General features: G+C 39.9%; 1 protein-coding gene across 4 annotated transcripts in view; it reads left to right on the top strand.

Annotated features, from left to right (window-relative positions):
* Positions 1-19,469, top strand: part of LOC115619908 (BDNF/NT-3 growth factors receptor) — a 96,171-nt gene that overhangs the window by 65,878 nt on the left and 10,824 nt on the right. Inside the window, exon 12 of one of the 4 annotated variants that reach the window (XM_030512907.1) lies at positions 16,250-16,321. The exons of 2 other annotated variants lie outside the window; for them this stretch is intronic. In XM_030512907.1, the coding sequence (XP_030368767.1) occupies positions 16,250-16,321 (72 nt within the window). Of the gene's footprint in view, positions 1-14,758; positions 15,133-16,249; positions 16,322-19,469 lie in introns of those variants that run through there. One more of the 4 variants, XM_030512909.1, reaches the window with a different exon arrangement.

The raw sequence follows: 19,469 nt of genomic DNA, 5'->3' as shown, positions 1-19,469 counted from the left end.
TGATTATCCCAAGAGGAGCACACTGATAGTTGAGGAGTACTTTTTGTTCTCTGTGTGTCATTCACCATATTGTTTTTGCTTGTAAACTCTTGTAACATTTTGAGCTTTGGTCCAAAAGACAGTACAGGAAAGGGCAGCTTGGAACTTGTCTTCAGTTGCAGCATATTTCTCAGTTGTCTTACTGTGTTTTAGTTTGGGCATGAAATACTGTACAACTGCATGATAAAAGCCGCCTTATGAAACAATATTGTCATTCTGATACAACGCATCTGTGATGACTTTAACTCTCATTTACCCAAGCAATCATATTTGCATGACTTTGAATACAGTGCTGTCCAGCTAAGAGTGGAGTGCTTTACCATTCTGCCTGAATGTGACCATTTATTGAGGCTTTTGCACACTCTTTTGGATGTAACTTTAGGGCCACCAGGAAAAATCTTTTCTGTCTTACTTGTCTGTAAGCATATAGAAAATGGTCATTGTATTCTCTGCTTTAATACATTTTGCTTGACTCCATGTTGTTGTGGGAGAGAGGGTGATTGCAAGGGACTTCAAAACAAACCCTACTTCATTCGCATTGGTGATTGAAGAGTCCAGATTTTGGAGAGTTTAGATGACTCTAAGGAAATGGTTTGAGAGCTGTTCTGTTTATTAATAACTCTTGTTATGACATGTCTTGCTTTAGCAATTGGATTGGTTATAGACTAGGAGAAGAATGAAATGCAGTTAGAATAGAAGAGCTTAGAATAGAAAAGCTTTTACTCCTTTTAATTCTAAGCAAAGTACAAAATAAAAACTTTGCATCTTCAGCAAAGACCTGCGGTTTGACAGGTATGATCTAATTTTCAAATTGGTCTGCAATGAACTTGCAGCAAGGGCCTCCTGGACAATTTTACCTTGTTTGCCAGGTAATTAAGAAGATCACTTTGTAGCTTGGGAACATGGTTACTACTTGGCCTTCATCAAGTCACGGAAATCATGAACTTTTTGAGTTTCCATTTGTACCTATAGAAGTGATTTTGTGCTGTGTTGTACCTACCCAAATGCCTATTCTGTAGGCGTCGATCCTTTAATGTCTTCAGAACATTTCATTATTTAGTCAATGAGCAAAATATAAAAGAGGGATTAATTCATGTGAGTCAGTGCTGTAAGATAAGATGTAGAAAAAAAATGAACATGCTCAAATCCACAGTATTTTTAGTGAATAGACATGTAAAGGCAATGATGATATTGCTCATCTGAACCACACTCAAGAACCTATTTTTATTGTTTTGACAATGACATTCCGGTCCCTGCAGTCATGGGCAGATCATACAAATTGTCTGTCTCAAGTGCATCACTTGTATAATAGGGGCAGTAATATTTACTTACCACATGAACATTTGGAAAATAGAGTTGTTAATGCTTCTAAGTACCTTACTATGAAGTGAATTACTGTAAGTTCTTCAAGAATGAGAGTTCTTTTGAACTGATCCGTGAAAGTCATTTTGTGTAAAGGATTTTACAAAGATCTTAAAATATTTATGCCACCATTCTCTTGTATTCTAATAAAGAAAAGAAATGCATATTAAAGCATTGTTCTGGGGCCATGTCACCCTATCAGAACATACATCTAGGCATTTCTAGCTTTTCTCTTCTCCACTTGCCCCAAAAAGTAGAAGTATACAAGATTGGATGAAGGAGCGCACATGTATGTGACATGTGCGAAGTGAGAGGAACTGGAGAACTAGGAAGATGCTAGGTAGAGGACAGCTTAGAGACAAAATGGAAAAATACTGAAATGAGACTAATAATGGATACAGTGGAATTGAGGAGAGTGGAAAAGCATAGTTGCTACAGCTCTACCTTGATATGGGCCAAGGCTCACAGGAATAGCACAGCTCTTAGATCAAGGTAGTGTCAGAACAGAAGAGCCAGTCTAAAAGGTCTAAACTGCAGACGCTAACCCTGTGTTGCGTCTACATCCACATTTGCTTCATGAGTCCTTCTTGTACAGAGCCCAGTTTTTAAGTTTCTTATGTGCAAAGAGTGATTTAGCCCATAGAATTTGAGAGACTAATGAGACTAGGCATTGGAGGAAATATGAGCACAAGAGAACGGGAGGTGGGAGAGAAGGTAGAGGTAATAATTAAATGTTTACCTGTATTCAGAGTGAGATCCGGCACAAAGATGGGTTGGAAGAAGTATTCTGATGTGTGGAGTGAATGGGAAGAAAGAAAAGGAACAAAGAATATTCAAAACCAGCCTATCTATCTGTCTGTCTATCTATCTATCTATCTATCTATCTATTTTATCTTTTTAATTTTTTTTTTTTTTTTGTGTGGCCACAATTGCCAATGCTTTAAGCAGCATTTACTGCAAGGGGCTTGGCTTCCATTTGAGGAAATGCTAAAGCTAGACACTGCTAGAAAACCAGATGCTACAAACCAAGCAGTTCTTCAACACCGTAGGTGGAACATGAATAGTAGATAAACAGATGGTATCCCTGATAGAGGTGAGGTCCATTGTATGGGTTTTTTCCAACCTAGTTGATTCTACGATTCTATGACCTCCAGCGAGGAAAAAGGCCAAAATGGAAGCAGCTGCCAGCAGAGGCGCTGTTAGAGGCTGCTCTTGGAGGCTGGTCCAGCTTTTACTGGCTTGGCATAGAACAGCAGAGGCTGGCAGACGCTGTGAGTGTCTAGTCTGATCCCCTGCCTAAAGCAGGGCAAGCTACTGCAGGTAGTTCAGGGCTGTGGCCTGCTAGGATTTAGTATCTCCAAGAATGGAGACTCCACAACCTCTCTGGGCAATGTGTGCCAGTGTTCAATCACCTTTACAGTACAATTGTTTTTTTTCCTTACACTTAATTTAAGTTTCTTCATTTTCAGTTTGTGCCCTTGCTTCTTGTCCTGTCTCTGGGCATGTTGACTCACACTGCAGAGGAGCAATAAAGGGGTACATAAAGGTGTCATGTGGATGAAGACACTTTCTGAGCTGTGTGGCCTTTGAATACTAGCTTAATTGTGAGGACAGGGAAATGCTGAAAGGTTACAGTAGACTGCATGCTATTTACAGTACAGGTACATCTTTTTCAGAGAAATTATTTGGGTCAGGTATGTGAATCTCAGTTGACCACTGGGGATTACAAGGATCTGCTGCTTAGGACTTTGCTCCACTGCTTTTACAATGCCTGTTGGATTTTATGTGTTTCCTTCCATTTGATTTTTGTTAATGGCTCTGAAGTTTGCACCTCTTTTTTTAACACACCAACCCCTCCCTCCCCCCCCCCCCCCCGCGTATTTGGGACAAACCCTGTGCTTGCCCTGAATGGTAGATAATACAATCACCGTGCTTCATAAATTCCTGTTTTTAAATTTCTGGCCATGTTAGCTGCTTACCAATTCCATTAGCAGATGCTGAGATCTTAGTACAGTTGGAGTGCCCTTTTTTGTTTCATTGCTCTAAAAGCATTCAGTATGGGAAGATTCACCATGGGCTCAGAGCGTGGCTGACACAGAGCACTGTGCTGTAGCTCTCCTCATAGCTGTTGTTCTGCTTCCTGCAGCAGAGGTGTGTCTTTTAAAGTAGTATAGATGGAATCACAAAAAATGAAGACTTGTTTAAGTATGTTCCAGACAAACGTGTGCATCTAAAGAAGTTCCACAAACAAAAAGTGCTTGGAGATTGAATATGATTTTTAAAATTTTCTGATGCTTACTTTAATTTTCCTCAGATCAGGCAAACTGCTTGTTCTTTCTTGCCCAATTTTGCAAAACCACACAGGAGTAACTTTTTTTCACAGCTTCCTTTAATGCATCCTAAGATGCCATTGTTTTGTTTGTCCCGTCTCATGGCATTACACTCTGTGGATCTGAATATTTGGAAAAAGCCTCTAGATTTTTTTGCCAGGTTCATGGTGTTTCTTCTTTCAGGATAAGAAGTGCTGTAAAGCCATTGTTGTAGCAATGCTGTTGCTGCTTAGGAAGAAGTGAGGAAGTACAAAAGTTCACAGGAATTAAGAAAAATCGAGACAAAAGGTAGCCAAGCTGCTTGAAAAAAAGGAACACTTTTTTTAAGTGTTTTATGTAAGGGTTTTGTTTAAGTTCTGGGTGAAAGTTCAAATAAGATTGCTTTATTGGAATGAATGGGTCCTTTTTGTATCTCTTTTTCACACCTCCCCCTCCCCATGTATATAATCTGCCAGGATGTCTGTAACCCGGAGGAGCTTTGTATATTAGCTGTTGATGAAGCACCACCACTGCAGCCTGTGAGTTCCCCACGTTTTTCTTTGTGGGTAACTGAACAAACCTTTTCCAAGTGACTCATCGTTGTTCTCAGTTGTTGTCTTCCTGGAGATGCCTCCCAGTGCTTCCTTCCAGGTGGTGATACGTGTGCCTCTCTGCCTCACTCTGGCCACTGTTTTAGCCTTTCACGCTTATTTACTTAAAACATTAGGGATATAGTCAGTCCTTAGGCTGGATGATAATCCAGTGTAAGGATAAGGATAATGTATTATAAGTAGTACCTTTTTTTCTCCATTAATGAGTGATGAGGTGAAATGGGAATGGTCTTCTCTGTTTCAGAGTAGCATTTTGTGCTGCCCTCAAAGCTTATTTTCTCTTAAAACCTCTCTGTGTCTGATATAAAAATCAGAATTGCCTTTTTAAACAAGTCTCTCATTCTGTCTTTTTTGTCCTCTGTCCTGTTTTGTCCCATTTAATACTGTTCTCTTTGCTAGTGCCAGAAATCAGGAAGAACTGATGGCACTTCCATTATGGAAATTGGAAATCAGATCTAGCAAAATGAGATCAGTCTTATTTCTTGGAGTTTGTTTTGTTGGTGTTTTGTCTTGTTTTGTTTTGTTTTATTTTTTAATTAAGGCGGGATTGAGGATCTCTCTCTTCTGTTTGATTCTTTTGAAACTTCATAAAAAAGTTGGCAGGGTGAGAGCAATGTAACAGGGTGCTTTATAAGGAAGTAAAAAGGACAAACTATTTAATAACTAATATTTATTCTAGGTCAGTTTTTTCCTTAGTGTTAAAGGTTAATGCCACTGTTTCTTCATCTGCCCAGTGTAGCCGAATGCCCTGGAGCACAAAGTGAATAATGCAAACATTCAAGAAATACTTCTAAAAAGTGTTTCATGTGTTCCTGATAGATGACAAAAGTATTTGTTACGAAGGTTCAGTTCTTCCTGGCAGGGAAAGCCAGCTTCCTGGCTTCTAGGCCAGCCAGTCTGACTGTGGTATTCCTCTGTCTACCAGCCCCTTTCCTTTTTGCCTGCTCTGAGCACTGATGGTATGATAATACAGAGCTGGCATGTCCGAGACCTCAGACCTTCTCCCTCAGATCCATTTTGGATTTTAAATGTATCAATCTCATGGAGTAACAGGAAGCAAGAAGATAGCCTATGGTTGTGGCACAATCTCTGCACTGCCACAAGTGCCTTGCAGAGACTACATGGAGGAGTTCATTTGTAACCCTTCTGAGGAGTGTCTGTGTTCATGGATTTGCCTCCACATTTGACAGGGCCACCCCCAACAAGGAGACATGCCCTGTATGGCCCTGTAAAGTAGGAGAAATTTTAACTTTGGTTCTGGTCAGAAGATGGTCTCTCAAACTTGGAGAGAAACTCTCCTTAAAAAGCAGTGAATTGAGTAAAAATAACCCTTTGCTTCAGCTGTCCTCAGTCACAGCAGCTGGTGGCCACAGCTGAAACATTTGTTACTGAAGGGCTTCCAAGAAAGGTTTGTGGCTCAATTTCTCTATGTTTGTGCCCTTTCAAAAAGTTGCATTTCTGTGATTTGTAGGAATATGCAGCAGCAGAAATGTACCTCAGAGAAATGCTCCTTTTCCCACAATAGTTTCTGATTTCTTGATGTCCTGTAATTTTTTTGGAGACTGCCATTGTAATGTTCCGTCCCAGGACGTCTAGGGCTGCACTATTATCTGTCTTTTTCCTATGGCACGTGGGGGATATATACTAAGAACAGCCATGTTCTAGGTCTTCAGCTGGCTCTGTTGCAGTTGCTCATTTGTTAAATGTCTCTCACACTCTAGTTGCTCAAGGATGAAATTAAAATCAGCAGTCAAATTCTGTCTGTGGCTGCCACCCAGTTAAATATTTCTGCCCATTGCCATCCTCTTGGAGGTTTCCTGTGGGCTCTCACAGCCCGCAGTTGCTTTGAAGAGCAGTAGATAATCTCTGCTGCTAAATTTCTCTTCTGTGCTTCTGAGTGCCAGCTTGCCGGCTAAGCAGGTATTGTAACTGGTTCTCATGATGCCTGAAGCTTCTGCATTACAGCTGCTGTTGCAATGGCCTCTCCCTGCATGCTCCAGTAATGCAGTTTTTTCTGCTGCCACCAGAAGAAGTCATGCAACTTGCTGGTGGCACAGTAAACCTCATGTGCCCTGAGTGCAGGTTATGAGCCAGGTGAATGGTACAAGGCCTGTTCCCTGCTCAGACGCTGTGAGTTTGAGCGATACCGCTATTACACAGCATGAAGGCATTACCTCTCATACATGAAATCTGGGCAGCAAAGGTATTCTGGGTAAGTGTGACTATGTGCTTGCTTTGTGCTTGCGTGATCCCTCAGGCAGATAGTTTTGGCAGATACTTTTGGCCTCTGTCAGAAGCAGGGCGATAGATCTTAATTTGGTTGGACCAGCGTGGCTGTTGTTGCATTCTATGCCTGCTGCACATAGGAAGACTTGCAAGGGAAAGTTTCCTTCTGTCTGTCTCTTAAGCACCCTGTTGCTTTGGTAAAAAAAAAGTTTTAAGTAAGTACACATAGCTTTACTTTAAAAAAGTAATAGTTTGGAACTTCTTTTAGTTGGTATAGGGTACAATCCACCAATTCACGGGGTGATCTAGCATGAGTGCAGAGGAACCAGAGGAAACATTCTTCCTTTCACTCCTTGGCAAAGCAGCCTATACCTGGGTCTTGCACATGGAATATGCTACAAGCCATGTGGCACGCACAAAAGGAGCATGATAGCAAACCAACAGGGAAAGTGAGGAGCACTTATGCTTCCAGGCTGTTGGACCATGCTGTCCTGAGGCCACAAAGAAACTTGGAATCCCTGCTTTTCCCTTTGGTGTGTTTGGACAGTTCCTGAGCTCAGGTCACTGTGTGTTCCTGCAGGGACTGGAAGTGTCTGTCCAGTTGCATGGTTCAGGCCCAAATGTGCCAAATTTGAACTGTGAGGAGATGATATTCCTGAGAGAAGGATGAGACTGCCTTATTCTGCCTTCCCATACCTTTCTTCTACAGCAGCAGTCCAGTGCTGGTTTTGCTTTTGGCAGCTATATGGGCTGACAGTTGAACCCGTGTGGTGCCAAAGAGTGCTAAGAGAATTCGTACTGTGCGTTTGCAGTCTTTATACAGTTGGCTGTGACTCGTGTGCTTCGAGAAGTGTTCATGCCACAATAGACATTCACTATTAGTCACAATGACGTTGCCTAGCAATTAAGTCTTTAGGTGCTGCGGTGATGGTAACTTTTGTAAATTTTGACTTGCTCCCAGCAGCCAGGATGACATTTTTGCTAAGTAAAAGCTATGATTTTACAAACAGGTGCTTTGATTGCATAAAGTGTAAAGCTGAGCACTGTTCTCACTGACCACGACCTGTACAAAAAGAATGTTTGTGTGAACTGCTGTATACACCGTGGCCTTGGAACAATGATCTCTTTGCACTGAACTCCCATACTTTGTGCACACTGAATTAATTCCTGTCATTTATGACTTGCTTTTTATGTACAAGGCATAGAGCTTCTGAGAGTTTCCCAAGTGCCTATTCCAGCTGTCCTAACTCCCAAGTTTACTTAAATTTAAGTTAGATACTTCAGAGTTAGCTAGTTAGATATCCCATCTTTTTCCAATTCATTGCATTGCAGCTGACTACTGATAGCCTTTGTCCTCTGTTACAATCCTGAAAATGCATTCAGGACAGTGAGCAATGCTGTGGAAATGCTTTAACCGAAATGCTTTCTTTCAGTTCAACAACTTGGTCACCAGTTTGTTTTGCTTCAGTGTGAGGAAAAAAAGAAGAAGAACCTCAGCTACAGTGTTGGCTTCAGAATTCAGTATTTATTACTGTTACGTTGTCAAAGAGCTGTATTAGTGTTTAAAATTGAGGTAGTGTCCTTGCTAAGTAGGGGAGTTTTGGAAAGGGGAGGAGGAAGTAGGCATCATAAAATGGATCTAACGATGTTGGTATGCTGATAGCATCCTTCGTTTAAAAAAAAAGGTCAGTGAGCCTGACTTTTTTTACACAATGGCCCCTTTATACTACCCTGCCAGTAAATGAGTGTAGATAGGAATTGGAGTCATTCAGATCGATGGTGGTTAGCATTTCTTTGGGAAGTGCAGAAGCCAGAGGTCCTGCAGTTGGCTGTGTCAGCTTCCATGTACATCTAGAAAAGTGTCTTTATAGTAACATGGGAAACTAAATCCTCGCAGAGAATAGGTGGAACTTAATCTTGGCCTTTCGCTCCTCTATTAGCCTTCACACTGTAACACACTGGACTCTGGATGAGGGAGACTCTTAGAGTGGTTCTTAAATAGCTTCTTAAATAGGGGATGAAATAAAAGTGTTTGCTGGAATACTGTTTCCAGCCATCATGGCAGGACTTCAAAAAAGGTCACAGGAAAGAGCCCCAGCTAATAAGGTCTCTCCTGAACTTGCTCTTGACAAGATATGGACCAGAAGCAATTCTCTTAGGTGAGTCTTAGATACAAAAAGGTTATGGAAAGAGGGAATTTAAGGAACTGAAATTTCAGAGGGTTCCCTTGGCTGCATTTCAGATGCACCTGACTGCATTGGCTGGTGTGTGCAGAAAGCACAAAAGGTACAGCAAGAAGTATTTTGCTCATGCCAGTAAGAAAACTGAACTTACCTAGTGGTAGATACAAGCACTGGTTGTAGCCTGAACTGATGAATCCTTTATACGCAGACTGAGGGGTTCCTGTAACATTCATATTTGTGCTCCTGTATGCTTACACATTCCTGGTTTGGTATATAGCCCATCAGCTGCAGGCAGATAAATATCTTCCTAAATGTGACTCAAAACAGTTTTCTGCTTTGTTTAACAGAACTTTATGGTGGTTGAATATTTTTATTTGTCCAGTATAGTCATAGTTTAGTCACTTGAAAAAAACAGTATGTCAATTTTTAAAATACTTCATGGCTTTGCTGCTATGATTCACCTTTTGAAATGTGATTGTAGCTCTGACACATTTCTGCTGTTCAATTTCACTAAAAGACATTGCTAGTCATGCAAAATAGGCCTATAATTTTAAAGTTGGAAAAATAAGAGAAGTGAATTTTGCATGATCTTGCACGATTCCTGCAGCTAGACTGAACAGATTCAGTTTTCTTTTCCTTCAAAATCATGTTTTGTAGTTCTTTGTGTAGGTTTTTTGTCTTTCTTCAGCAGTAGTACAGTTGGCTGGAGATTTTTTGTAGTAGCACCACCTTGACTGCTACTTTGTGAAGAAAAGTGCAATTCATTTTCTTCTTTCTGAAACTGTAAAGAATTCAAGGATCATTTTGTAAAGAAGTGTAAAGTGTGGCAGTTTGGACAGAAGCAATATCTCTGAATCATGAGTCATATAAAACTAAGCACAGAAGGCTAATGATATGTTATGTAGGATGTAAGGGTAATAGTAAATATAGTCATGGGTCAGGACAACATTGAGTAAGGTAAGGTCTTGGATGCAGACCAGAGAAGTCATAGCCAGAGGGCTGATAGTACAAGAAAAAGACCTGGTAAACTTCTTGCAATTCATTCAGTGAGCTCAATAAGAAATACAGGTAATAGTTTGAGAGACAGATGTTGTCACTTTTTTTTTTTTTAAGGCAAGATCAAAGCCTGCCTTCATTGTGGGAGAAGTTGGGCTAAGTGAGAAGTGATAGAGAAGAGCAAGGGAGGGGTGAAAAAAGAAGGGAAACAAGGAGGGCAGGTCTTTGGGTCTATGTGAAAGGAAAAGAAGAGGTGAGAAGGTAGGGAATTTCTCAAACTGTGGTGGGGTGTCATGGTTTAAGCCCAGCTGGTAACTGAGAACTATGCAGCTGTTCGCTCACTCCCCTCCCTTCAGCCCTGCTGCTCCAGGAGGGTTGGGGATGAAAATTGAAAGAATGTAACTCCGACGGGTTGAGATAAGAGCAGTCCAGTAACTAAGGTATAATACAAAACCACTACTGCTACCACCAATGATAATAATAATGAGGGAAATAACAAGGGGAGAGAATATAAAACTAAAAGGGGAAAGGAGAAAAAAAACAATAAACACAAGTGATGCACAATACAATTGCTCACCACCTGCCAGCTGATACCCAGCCCGACCCAAGCAGCGACCTGGCCTTCTGGGTGACTCCCCCCAGTTTATATACTGGGCATGACATGCTGTGGTATGGAATACCCGTTTGGCCAGTTTGGGCCAGGTCCTATCCCTGCTTCCTCCCAGCTTCCCATGCCTCTCCTCACTGGCAGAGCATGAGAGACTGAAAAGTCCTTGATCGGGGTAAGCATTACTTAGCAACAACTAAAACCGTTAGTGTGTTATCAGTATTGTTCTCAGACCAAAGTTGAAAACATGGCACTGCACCAGATACTGAGAAGAAGAAAAATAAATGTTACAGCTGAACCCAGGACATGGGGAAAAAGGAAAAGGTTGTAATAAAGGAAAACATTGCTGTATAACTAAGGAAAAGCAAGCTGAAAAGGCAAAAAACACACCCCTTTCCAATTGTGTACTGAGTAGAAAGAGAAAAGCAGGAAGGAATTAAGATAGGAGGCCAAAGTTTTGGAGAAGTTGCTGGGATTGAAGATGCAATAGTTAGTTATGATGAGGAAGGTAGGTCTAACTTCTGTAAGTTGGAAGAATGACAGAAATAGGGGTAATGTGATTTCTCATCCATCTGGCGGAGGTTCAAAGCTAAGTTTGAAAGGGTGTCGTGATGTCATGGAGAGGAGCAAAAAATCAATGGGAAAGTAAATGAAGAATGGAATGAGTTGGTAATCCTACCCAGTGAAAGTAAGAGAAGAGGTAGTGGGAGGGGAGGATTGAGAACTGTGGAGGTTATCAGCTCTGACAAACTCTGATAAAGTGAGATTATGTGTCCCAGAACAACAGTTTGTTCTAGGTCAGGCCATTATTGGGAATGCATCCTGGGCAGGTACCTTGCAAAGGTTGCCAGACCTAGTCCAGTCACCATGGATAGGGCCAGGAGCTGCTCTGAGCTCTGTAACAGCAGCATGAAAGCTTGGGAAACTGACTTTTCTCTCTTTCTAACTGTTGCCAACCAGAAATCAAGCTTTTGAAGTCAGTGGAATGGTATGGTTGTGAGGCTGGTTTGTTTGTGTGGATTTTCAGACCAGGAGGTATGTATGTTTCAAAATAATATCATGGGACCAGAGGAAGAAATCCATGCTTCTGTTATGAGAGATGTCCTCCTCCTTAGCTAATACGAGTGTCCTGCAGTCAGGTGTCTTTTGCGCTGCCCCTTGCTGAGCATTCAGACTGCCCATTCACACTGGCCCCTAGTTAACATCTTGTTTTTACAAGAAAGATTTAATCCATAGGTCTTACACCCCTGTGATTATGGCATTTAGATGTTGTCCAATTCATGGCACTGAAACACCTCATTGTTCATTGCCTGTATCTTATGGAACACACAATGGTAGCGTAAAAATGTAAAACCGAACTATAACATTATGAATGATTCTTCTCTTCCTGTATGGCAAGGTTTGCACATTGTCCTTCATATGGCACTGTAATGCACAGCTCATCTCTTTCTCTCTTACTTAAATGAATGTCCTTATCATTGCCAGCCTGCTTGTTCCTTGCCTATGATCTTTTAATCTTGTTTTGATGGTTTTTTGCTAGCATACAAAAACGCAAATTTCTGTGGTGAGCAGAACTGTTATATTTCCATTTGAGTGTGATTTTGCAGTATGGAATTTTTAATCACCTGTGTAGTTTGTGTAAGATAATGAGTAGCATTTTATTTTATGACATTAATTCAGTAATCATTAAGAATAGAAACAGCACTGTTACTCAAGTGTTTTTTTATATCGTATTTTATATCCTACAGAAGGTGCCTGAATTTGATTACAGAAGTGGTAATTCTTGTCTTTGTCAATGTGACCATATTGTCCTTGTATTTCTAAAGAAGATTCCTATTCTTTAGAGAATGCAAATGTAGGTAATTAAATAGGAAATTTAATCACATGGATGTTTTGAAAATAGCCAGCTTCCTACACATGTGAACTCACTGTCTTCAACAGCACTGAGTACTCCTTCGTGCAGATATAGGCTATAGATTTCTGCCAGTGCACTGCTGTGTGCCAGGGGGGACTGAAGTTGTTGCATTATTCTTTCCTGTATTGGATGATAAACAGATATTTTTTTTTTTTTTTTTTTGTATTTGCACCTTGTTGGTGTACTTCTCTTTGCTGAGCAGCATCTCTCTGAGAGGAAATGTCTACAGTCAATGCACATTTGACTTTTGGGTGGTTTTCTTCAAGATCTTTTGGTTTGATCACATTTAAAAAAACCCTCAGCTTAATAATTCTCCAATCTTTTAACATGGTTGCTTTGTTTAATAAAGGCATTTTGAAATCAGAAAATTAGTTCTATAAACTAAATTATGACTTCCCTGAAGAAATACATTAATAGAGAATAATTTGCTGGATGAGCCAAGACCAATGAAAGAGGCTTTCTTTTTGTTGCAGTAATTAACAGTTGCAATAAACTGCAGTTGTGACTACTAGTAGGTCCAGCTACTGGCAGCTATTGGAGACAATTTGTAGGAAAGGAGACTTTAGAATTAAAACTGAAGAATGTATTGAGGAGGGAAAACTCACTAAACAGGAGGATGTAGTGAAATGTAAGATGAATAAGGAGAAAATTATCATAACGCCTTCCTATGTCTCATCTAATGGTTGGCTTCCTTATCTCCACTTACTAGCACTAAGTGCTAATCATCAATACAAAACAGCAGTTATTTGGATTTTTCCTGCCACAAAATTAAAATTCCTAATAATTTTATTTCATTCCGTTCTATGAAGAGCTTTCCTTTGCTTAAAAAACCCAAACAAACAAACATAAAAAGGAAAACCCAAAACAACCCCACCAAAAACAAAAAAACCACCAGAATTCTCCTTTTTTTGGGGCCAAATGGATATTCCTAATAGAAAGTATGCTCAAAGGCCTTTCAGTTCTATGAAAGAGGCACTGACTGAAAAATCATAGTCTTCATCAGTGGGTACTAATGAAAGCCTAGATGGTGGCATGGGCAATCAATAGCATCTTCTAGTTGGTCACAGTAATGAATGTAATATGTATAAACACACACATACATATATATGTTTAAAAATATATATAACGTATCTTGTTATGTATTACGTAGTCTAAAGTACACAAGAAGTGACACCTTTGAGTTGTTGCCTAGAGGCACTTCATGTTGTCTTGAATGAATTTGCACTTCCTTTTCATAGTAGCATGTGAATGTGCTGGTATTGTGGAAGCCTGAAGTTTACTTGGATATGTAAAAACCGGGAGTTAGGAGCGTGCTGTGGGAGCTCATTAATGATTCAGGATAGTTGGTTTCAGTTTCTGCTCCTTCCTTTCACAAGGCAAAATCCGATCAATACTTTTCTTTCAAGGTCATAACTGCTGCTTGGTGTCTGTCCTTCTCACAACCCTTAACCAACCATAGGAGTGTTTTGGAGGATTTAATTACTTGTTTAATCGAGGTTGTCATCAGTAACTCTTAGCATAGTCAGGCTTGGACAGAAAGCCATATTATTACAGGAGAGGGCTCTGCCCTGATCCAAGAACAGGGGTGCTGTGCTCATGAATGGTTTTGTGTCAGTTATGAAAGGGGCTTTTCCCCTGCTTTCCTATCCCCAGTAATCCTGTGATTGTATTATGGACAGGAAAGCTGTGAAACAGTGGTATAGCATATCTCAGATACTTGATTTTGCAAGATTTGTAAAACAGAGTTGAGTTTGAGAAAATCAAGTTTCTGACTTCATGAGGGAAAGGATCTTTCCACTGCATGAACAGTGATACTTCTTAATATGTTTTGGCAATTTGTTTTCCAGTACTGTAAATGAAAGGTATATTTAAAGAAATAATTTATCGGGGGGTTGTGTACTTTTTTTAGTACATTTTTGGTACGCTTTTTTCCTTTATTTAGAAATCAGTTCAGTGTAGGCTGAGTAAACTTGTTATGTACTCAATAACTAATCTCACTTCCTGAGGTTATATTGTAAACTCTAAAGGGAGTACCAGATTCAGTATTTTAATTGCAGGAAAGGAAGCAGTGTTCCTTTAATGTCCCTGTAAAATAGCTTTCCTGTTTTGAGAAATATCATAAGCAGTCACTCAAAAATGCAGAAGAATATCTTAGTGTCTTAATATCTTTTGTTTGAATCCTGTAAGAGTATTCTCTCAGTGAAGCATTTTCTTTCTTTCTTTCTTCCTGAAGAGCCTGCTAAAATACAGGTTTGATGCTTTATCAAGGCGCAAGCAAGGCTGCCTATCCTTACTTACATGCACCTAGACATCATATTGCTGAACAGGGTCTGCCTTTTGAAATTTAAGTTCTATAGTTTAAAAGTGATATTTAAGATCTGTTAACTTGGGTAGAATAAGCTGGATGTATTTGTAGGAGCTAAAAAAGTTGGGCGAGTATAATTTTTATGTTGGCTTAAAAATAACAAATAAAATTTAGGGCATCATCTCTTTCTTATTCTGCATTTTAGGAAAATCTGGGAAGGGTAAAGTCATGACGGAATTTGGAGTTATCAAAATAATTTCAGGAGCAAACTCCTGGAGGTTAGCTTTATTGTAGAATATTATGAACACAGATCATCATGCTTGTTGAGCACAATGGATCCAAATTTCCTGTGAGTAGTAATCACTAATCAGTCAAGGAATATCCCCACTTCAATTTGCTCATGCTACTGACATATTTAATATGGCTGAAACCAGTTTTATATATATTCTATTGTTTTTTTTCTGTTCATAAAATGCTTGTAATGGAAAATCTATTTCTGTTGCTTTTTTGTGTGGGACCAGTACCTTAATGTTAATATGATTTCCAAGGAAAAAGCTGTTCAGTGACTCATGTGAAATATGTTGGTGGGGATTTGTATATACATATATATAAATATGCAGCTACACAAATTTTCAAGCAGTATAATGTAAGTAGCTGATCTAAGTGCTATTTGGCTGGCACTTGCTTTTATATGTTTAGTTTTAGACATTGAATTTGTAATGTATGTCCAGGTCTGCTGACCACAGATCCATTGCCTTTGCATGTGAGTTAATTTTTTTATGTTGCAAAGAATACTTAGCACTGATACGTGAAAACTCAGGACAGAGAGGCTTGAATTTGCAGATCTTTTGTTTATGTTCATTGTGAAGCCTTATGCTGAACTGCCTTGGGCTAGAACAGGGATCGTGGAACCTGTTGTTTTGCTACATTGTTAAACTCCTGTCTTACAGGAAGCAGCGAGGGAACACCAGGGTCTCTGGCACAACAGACAGCAACTTGCAGAAGCTTTATGCAGTGCAAGTTGGTTAGAGATTAATTTCAGTACTGGGAGTAAGGAAGAAGGCCAGGTGCTGAACAAGCTATTTTGATGTTAGATCTTCCGGGGATTCTTTAATACAGTGAAGTGATGAGCTGACTGTTAATGAATTGGGTTTTGTCTGTATATGATCCCCAGCAAGAGCGAAAGTCCCAGACAAAAAAAACATAAACCCTGAGCAAAAAAGTGCTTTATGCAGTATGACTAAGTCTTGACCCTTGACTTCAGTGGGGGTTATCTGTACATTAAGTTGATTTTTGCAGACCAAGGATATACATGAAGAAAAATTTGGCCAGTGACTGAAGAATATTTTCTCACTGCTTATCGTAAAGCATGATATTACGATTTTTTCATCAACATTTTTAAGCTGTGCATATTTCTGTAGCTCTAAACCACATGTATAAGCTGTGTGTGGTAGAGTCTAGTCAAAAAAATACCGATTAGTAGTGACAGCCCTCCTCATGGTATAGACTGTTAAACTGTGAAAAGTGTGAACTGGGAATAGTCTAGGAGTATCACAATGGATGCTTTCTCTCCTGCAGAAGAGGTTGGAAAATAAAACAATTGGTAAAGAAATACAGATAAACAAAAAAGAGTACAATTGGCAGTTGCAAACCAAACCTTTGACAATTGCATTAATGGTAATGCATTCCATTCCAGTTCATGGTGAAGTAAAAGGAGTTGGTCTGGTAGATCAAATATGGCTTTCATTGCAAGACTGCGACAGTGAAGGTGAGATGATAAAGCTATTCAGACTCCTAACGTATAAAGAGCAAATACTGTGTGGTTTTTAAATATGCCTGGTGAATTTACAGAATTATTTATTCTTAGAGCAGATGTCATTGTGAAATACTGAATTTGGTTTTGGTTATATTTTGGGGATGTAGCTATCCTATTACGTACATGTATACATAAATTTTTGGTCAAAAAAAATATATGCAGTCCAAATTGTGAATAATTAATGATGCATGTTAGGTTCCCTTATGAATGTGGGATATTCTTTTTGTGTAGATGTCAGGGCTTTGAACAGGACTTGAAAGGGATTTTATTCTATTGAAATATATGATAAATTGGGATGGACTAAATAGCAGTGTGAGAATATAACTTGCTGTCTTGTTTTGCTCATTACAAATACATTGTGAAGCAGTTGGTAAGAATTCATTCGATATAAGCAAACCCAGCTGTATATCTAGGGAAAAGTCCCAAATATCATGTTTAGACTGGTGTCTTCAGATGAATGGGGCTTCCTTATTTGTTTGTTGTGGGGGGAGTTTGTTGTGGGGTTTTTTGGGGGGTGTTGTTTTGTGTTTTGTGTTTTGGTTTTTGGTTTTTGTTTTTTTTAATTTGCTAACATCTTTGTAATCATTGTCTTATTTTCTGGTCCAGACAAGAGTAAAATTACAAGAACTCTCAAGAACCTGTTAATACTTTTTCAGACAGAATGTCAAAAATTGCTTTCGTTCCATCAAGATTTATTCATGGCACCAAGCCAAAATAATTAGAAGCAGCCAAATACCAGGGTTCTGTGTCCTACATTAACAAAATTCATACAATTATTTGGAAAGGGATTTAACCAGTTGCAGTACTAGCATGCGTTTCGCATAAGAGTCACCTCTTTCATTCTACTATCAGAAATAACTCAATTCTGTATTATCTGTTAAGTGGTCTCCCTGGAGAGTGGCACAGTGTGTGGTTTGCATGTACTATATAATTTCATTCAGTTCTGGGGCAAAGCACAGCAGTGTTCGAGGCTGCCAGTATGCCGTCAAAGAAAATGAGGCTAGGATGTGTTCTCTGACCCTTAGGGATAGGCATCGATCATGTCCGTATGTTTAAAACTCTTCTCCTTCATCCCTCAAATAAGGTAGCCTCATATATACTGTGTACTGCAAACAATTCCTGAGTCATGCTCTCCTTTGAACCATACTAGGACATTGTCTGGGAAAGAGCTATTTATCTTAGGCCAAAATGATACCTTAATTTAATATAGATTAAATTGTGGATAAAAAAGAAGATACACCCTTGCTCAAGCCTGGGCTGTGGCCTTTTTTTTGCTGACACAAGTGTGCCCCAAGCCTATTTGTCTTTGAAGTCTTTAGCTTAGTAGGTGGGCCTGGAAGCAACTAGTCTTGCACATCCCATTTACACTAAAGCGTTTTTGGCTTGTTAACTACTGTTTGTATCTTGTGTGTCTGTTCCCCATCTAAGTACACAAGTTTACTCTGGTGGAGTGGAGTCATTCAGGCTCTACTTTGCAGCAGCCTTGCTCTAAGTAAGTCTAAGTTGATTTTCTGGGAGGCAATTGGGGAGGTGGGGATGAGATGGGAACCCCTTCTCATGAAAGGAAAGCAGGTCTAAGCCCTATTGCTGATTCTTTCTGCAGTGGCAGTAGCACAAGTAGAGAGCACCACCTTGGCCAATGCTGGTAGCATTGTGGCCAAAGCATTGCCCTGGTTCCAGAGACTCCTGACCTGTGACTGTTGCAGGCTGGGACCTGTTTGGTTTCTGGAGCCCGAAGGTAGGCAGTCATTCTGTTTGCCAGACCAAAGGAGAGCCAGGCATATTGGTTTGGCCATTTATTGACTGAAAAGGCAAGGAGATCCAAGGGCCTTGGATTCCTTAAACAGTGTCGTTAGGGGGAATTGTCATCAAGCAAACATCAATCTCTCATATTTCAAAGAAACATCTCTTATTTCAAGTGCATTTACTGCATTTTGTTAATTCTCTCTGTAGAAAGAGGGAAATTCAGAAGGCACACTTTGGCAATGCTACAGAAATAACTGAGCAATAGCACCATTCCTTTTCTGGTTCTGTCCCTAACAGAGTTACATGGTAGTAACATGTTTGGGAGTGGTTTTCTTTGGTTGGGTAAGAGGATGGGACTTTGTTCCACATGCACAGAGAGGGAAAGGATATTTCCATTGCTATTCATACAGCGTGGTAAGTTCTCTTCCTAGTGCCTCAGTGGTAGCAGACAAACAGGATTCAAATAGGATATATAGTATACTGTGTGCCAGCAGCTCCAGTTGCAGGAACACAGTTTCAAGTAAGAGAACAGTCTTATTCACTTACTTGCTAATAACCTACCCTGGCAGCTATGGCAATAAGTAACTAAACATCCTCTCCATTATAGGCTCGTCTAATTTATTTCATGGTAATTAAGTTTATAATTACATGGTATCATTTAGTAAAATTGTTTACTTTTACCCATAAAGTCACTGAGTCTTCAGGTGGGGCTTTTTGGCTGTAATTTAGGTGCAATTAACCTTTTAATTTAGTATTTCTTGTGTTGAAAGGTGCTGTAAGAGGTAGCATTCATAACCACAAAGAGTGGGAGCTTTCCTTTTTCCTATGACCATTTTCCTTCTCCATTCCTTGGTGTGTCCTGAGAAGAGTGCTCCTTTGAATGGAGATGCATTTTGTGCCCATGTAAAACTGAGAGTGAAGCAAACCAAGGCCAGACTGGAGTAAGTGCACATTGTTTTCACTTTGGCTCTAATCAGCTGTGATACAGGAGGCTCAAACTGCTTCATTTAGTACTCTGTTGTGCAGTACTTTTCCTCTAAAATAGTCTCCATCTCCTGTGTTTGGGAGGAATCAGAGGGACTTTCACAGCCAAGCAGTGTCTTTGGTGTGGTTCCATCTTACTGCAGTATCTAGGAGAAACGAAAGTCCCTGGAGTCTTGGAAGAGGTGTAGGACCTGAAGGTATATACTGCAAGGTGTCTGAAAAATGTATGCCAGACCTTTAGATGGCTTTTTAGGAGTGTAAATACAGACTGCGAGGTTCATGAGGAAACATCCCATACCTCATCCTTCTCATCCCTCAAAGTGCACGTATTGCTGTGGAGGAGGACTGATGCAGATAAGGTTCAGTGGAA

The sequence above is a fragment of the Strigops habroptila genome, chromosome Z (assembly GCF_004027225.2).
Source record: "Strigops habroptila isolate Jane chromosome Z, bStrHab1.2.pri, whole genome shotgun sequence".
Classification (NCBI taxonomy): domain Eukaryota; kingdom Metazoa; phylum Chordata; class Aves; order Psittaciformes; family Psittacidae; genus Strigops; species Strigops habroptila.
Note: the sequence above shows the minus strand (reverse complement) of the source record. Positions and strands in the feature narration are given on the sequence as shown.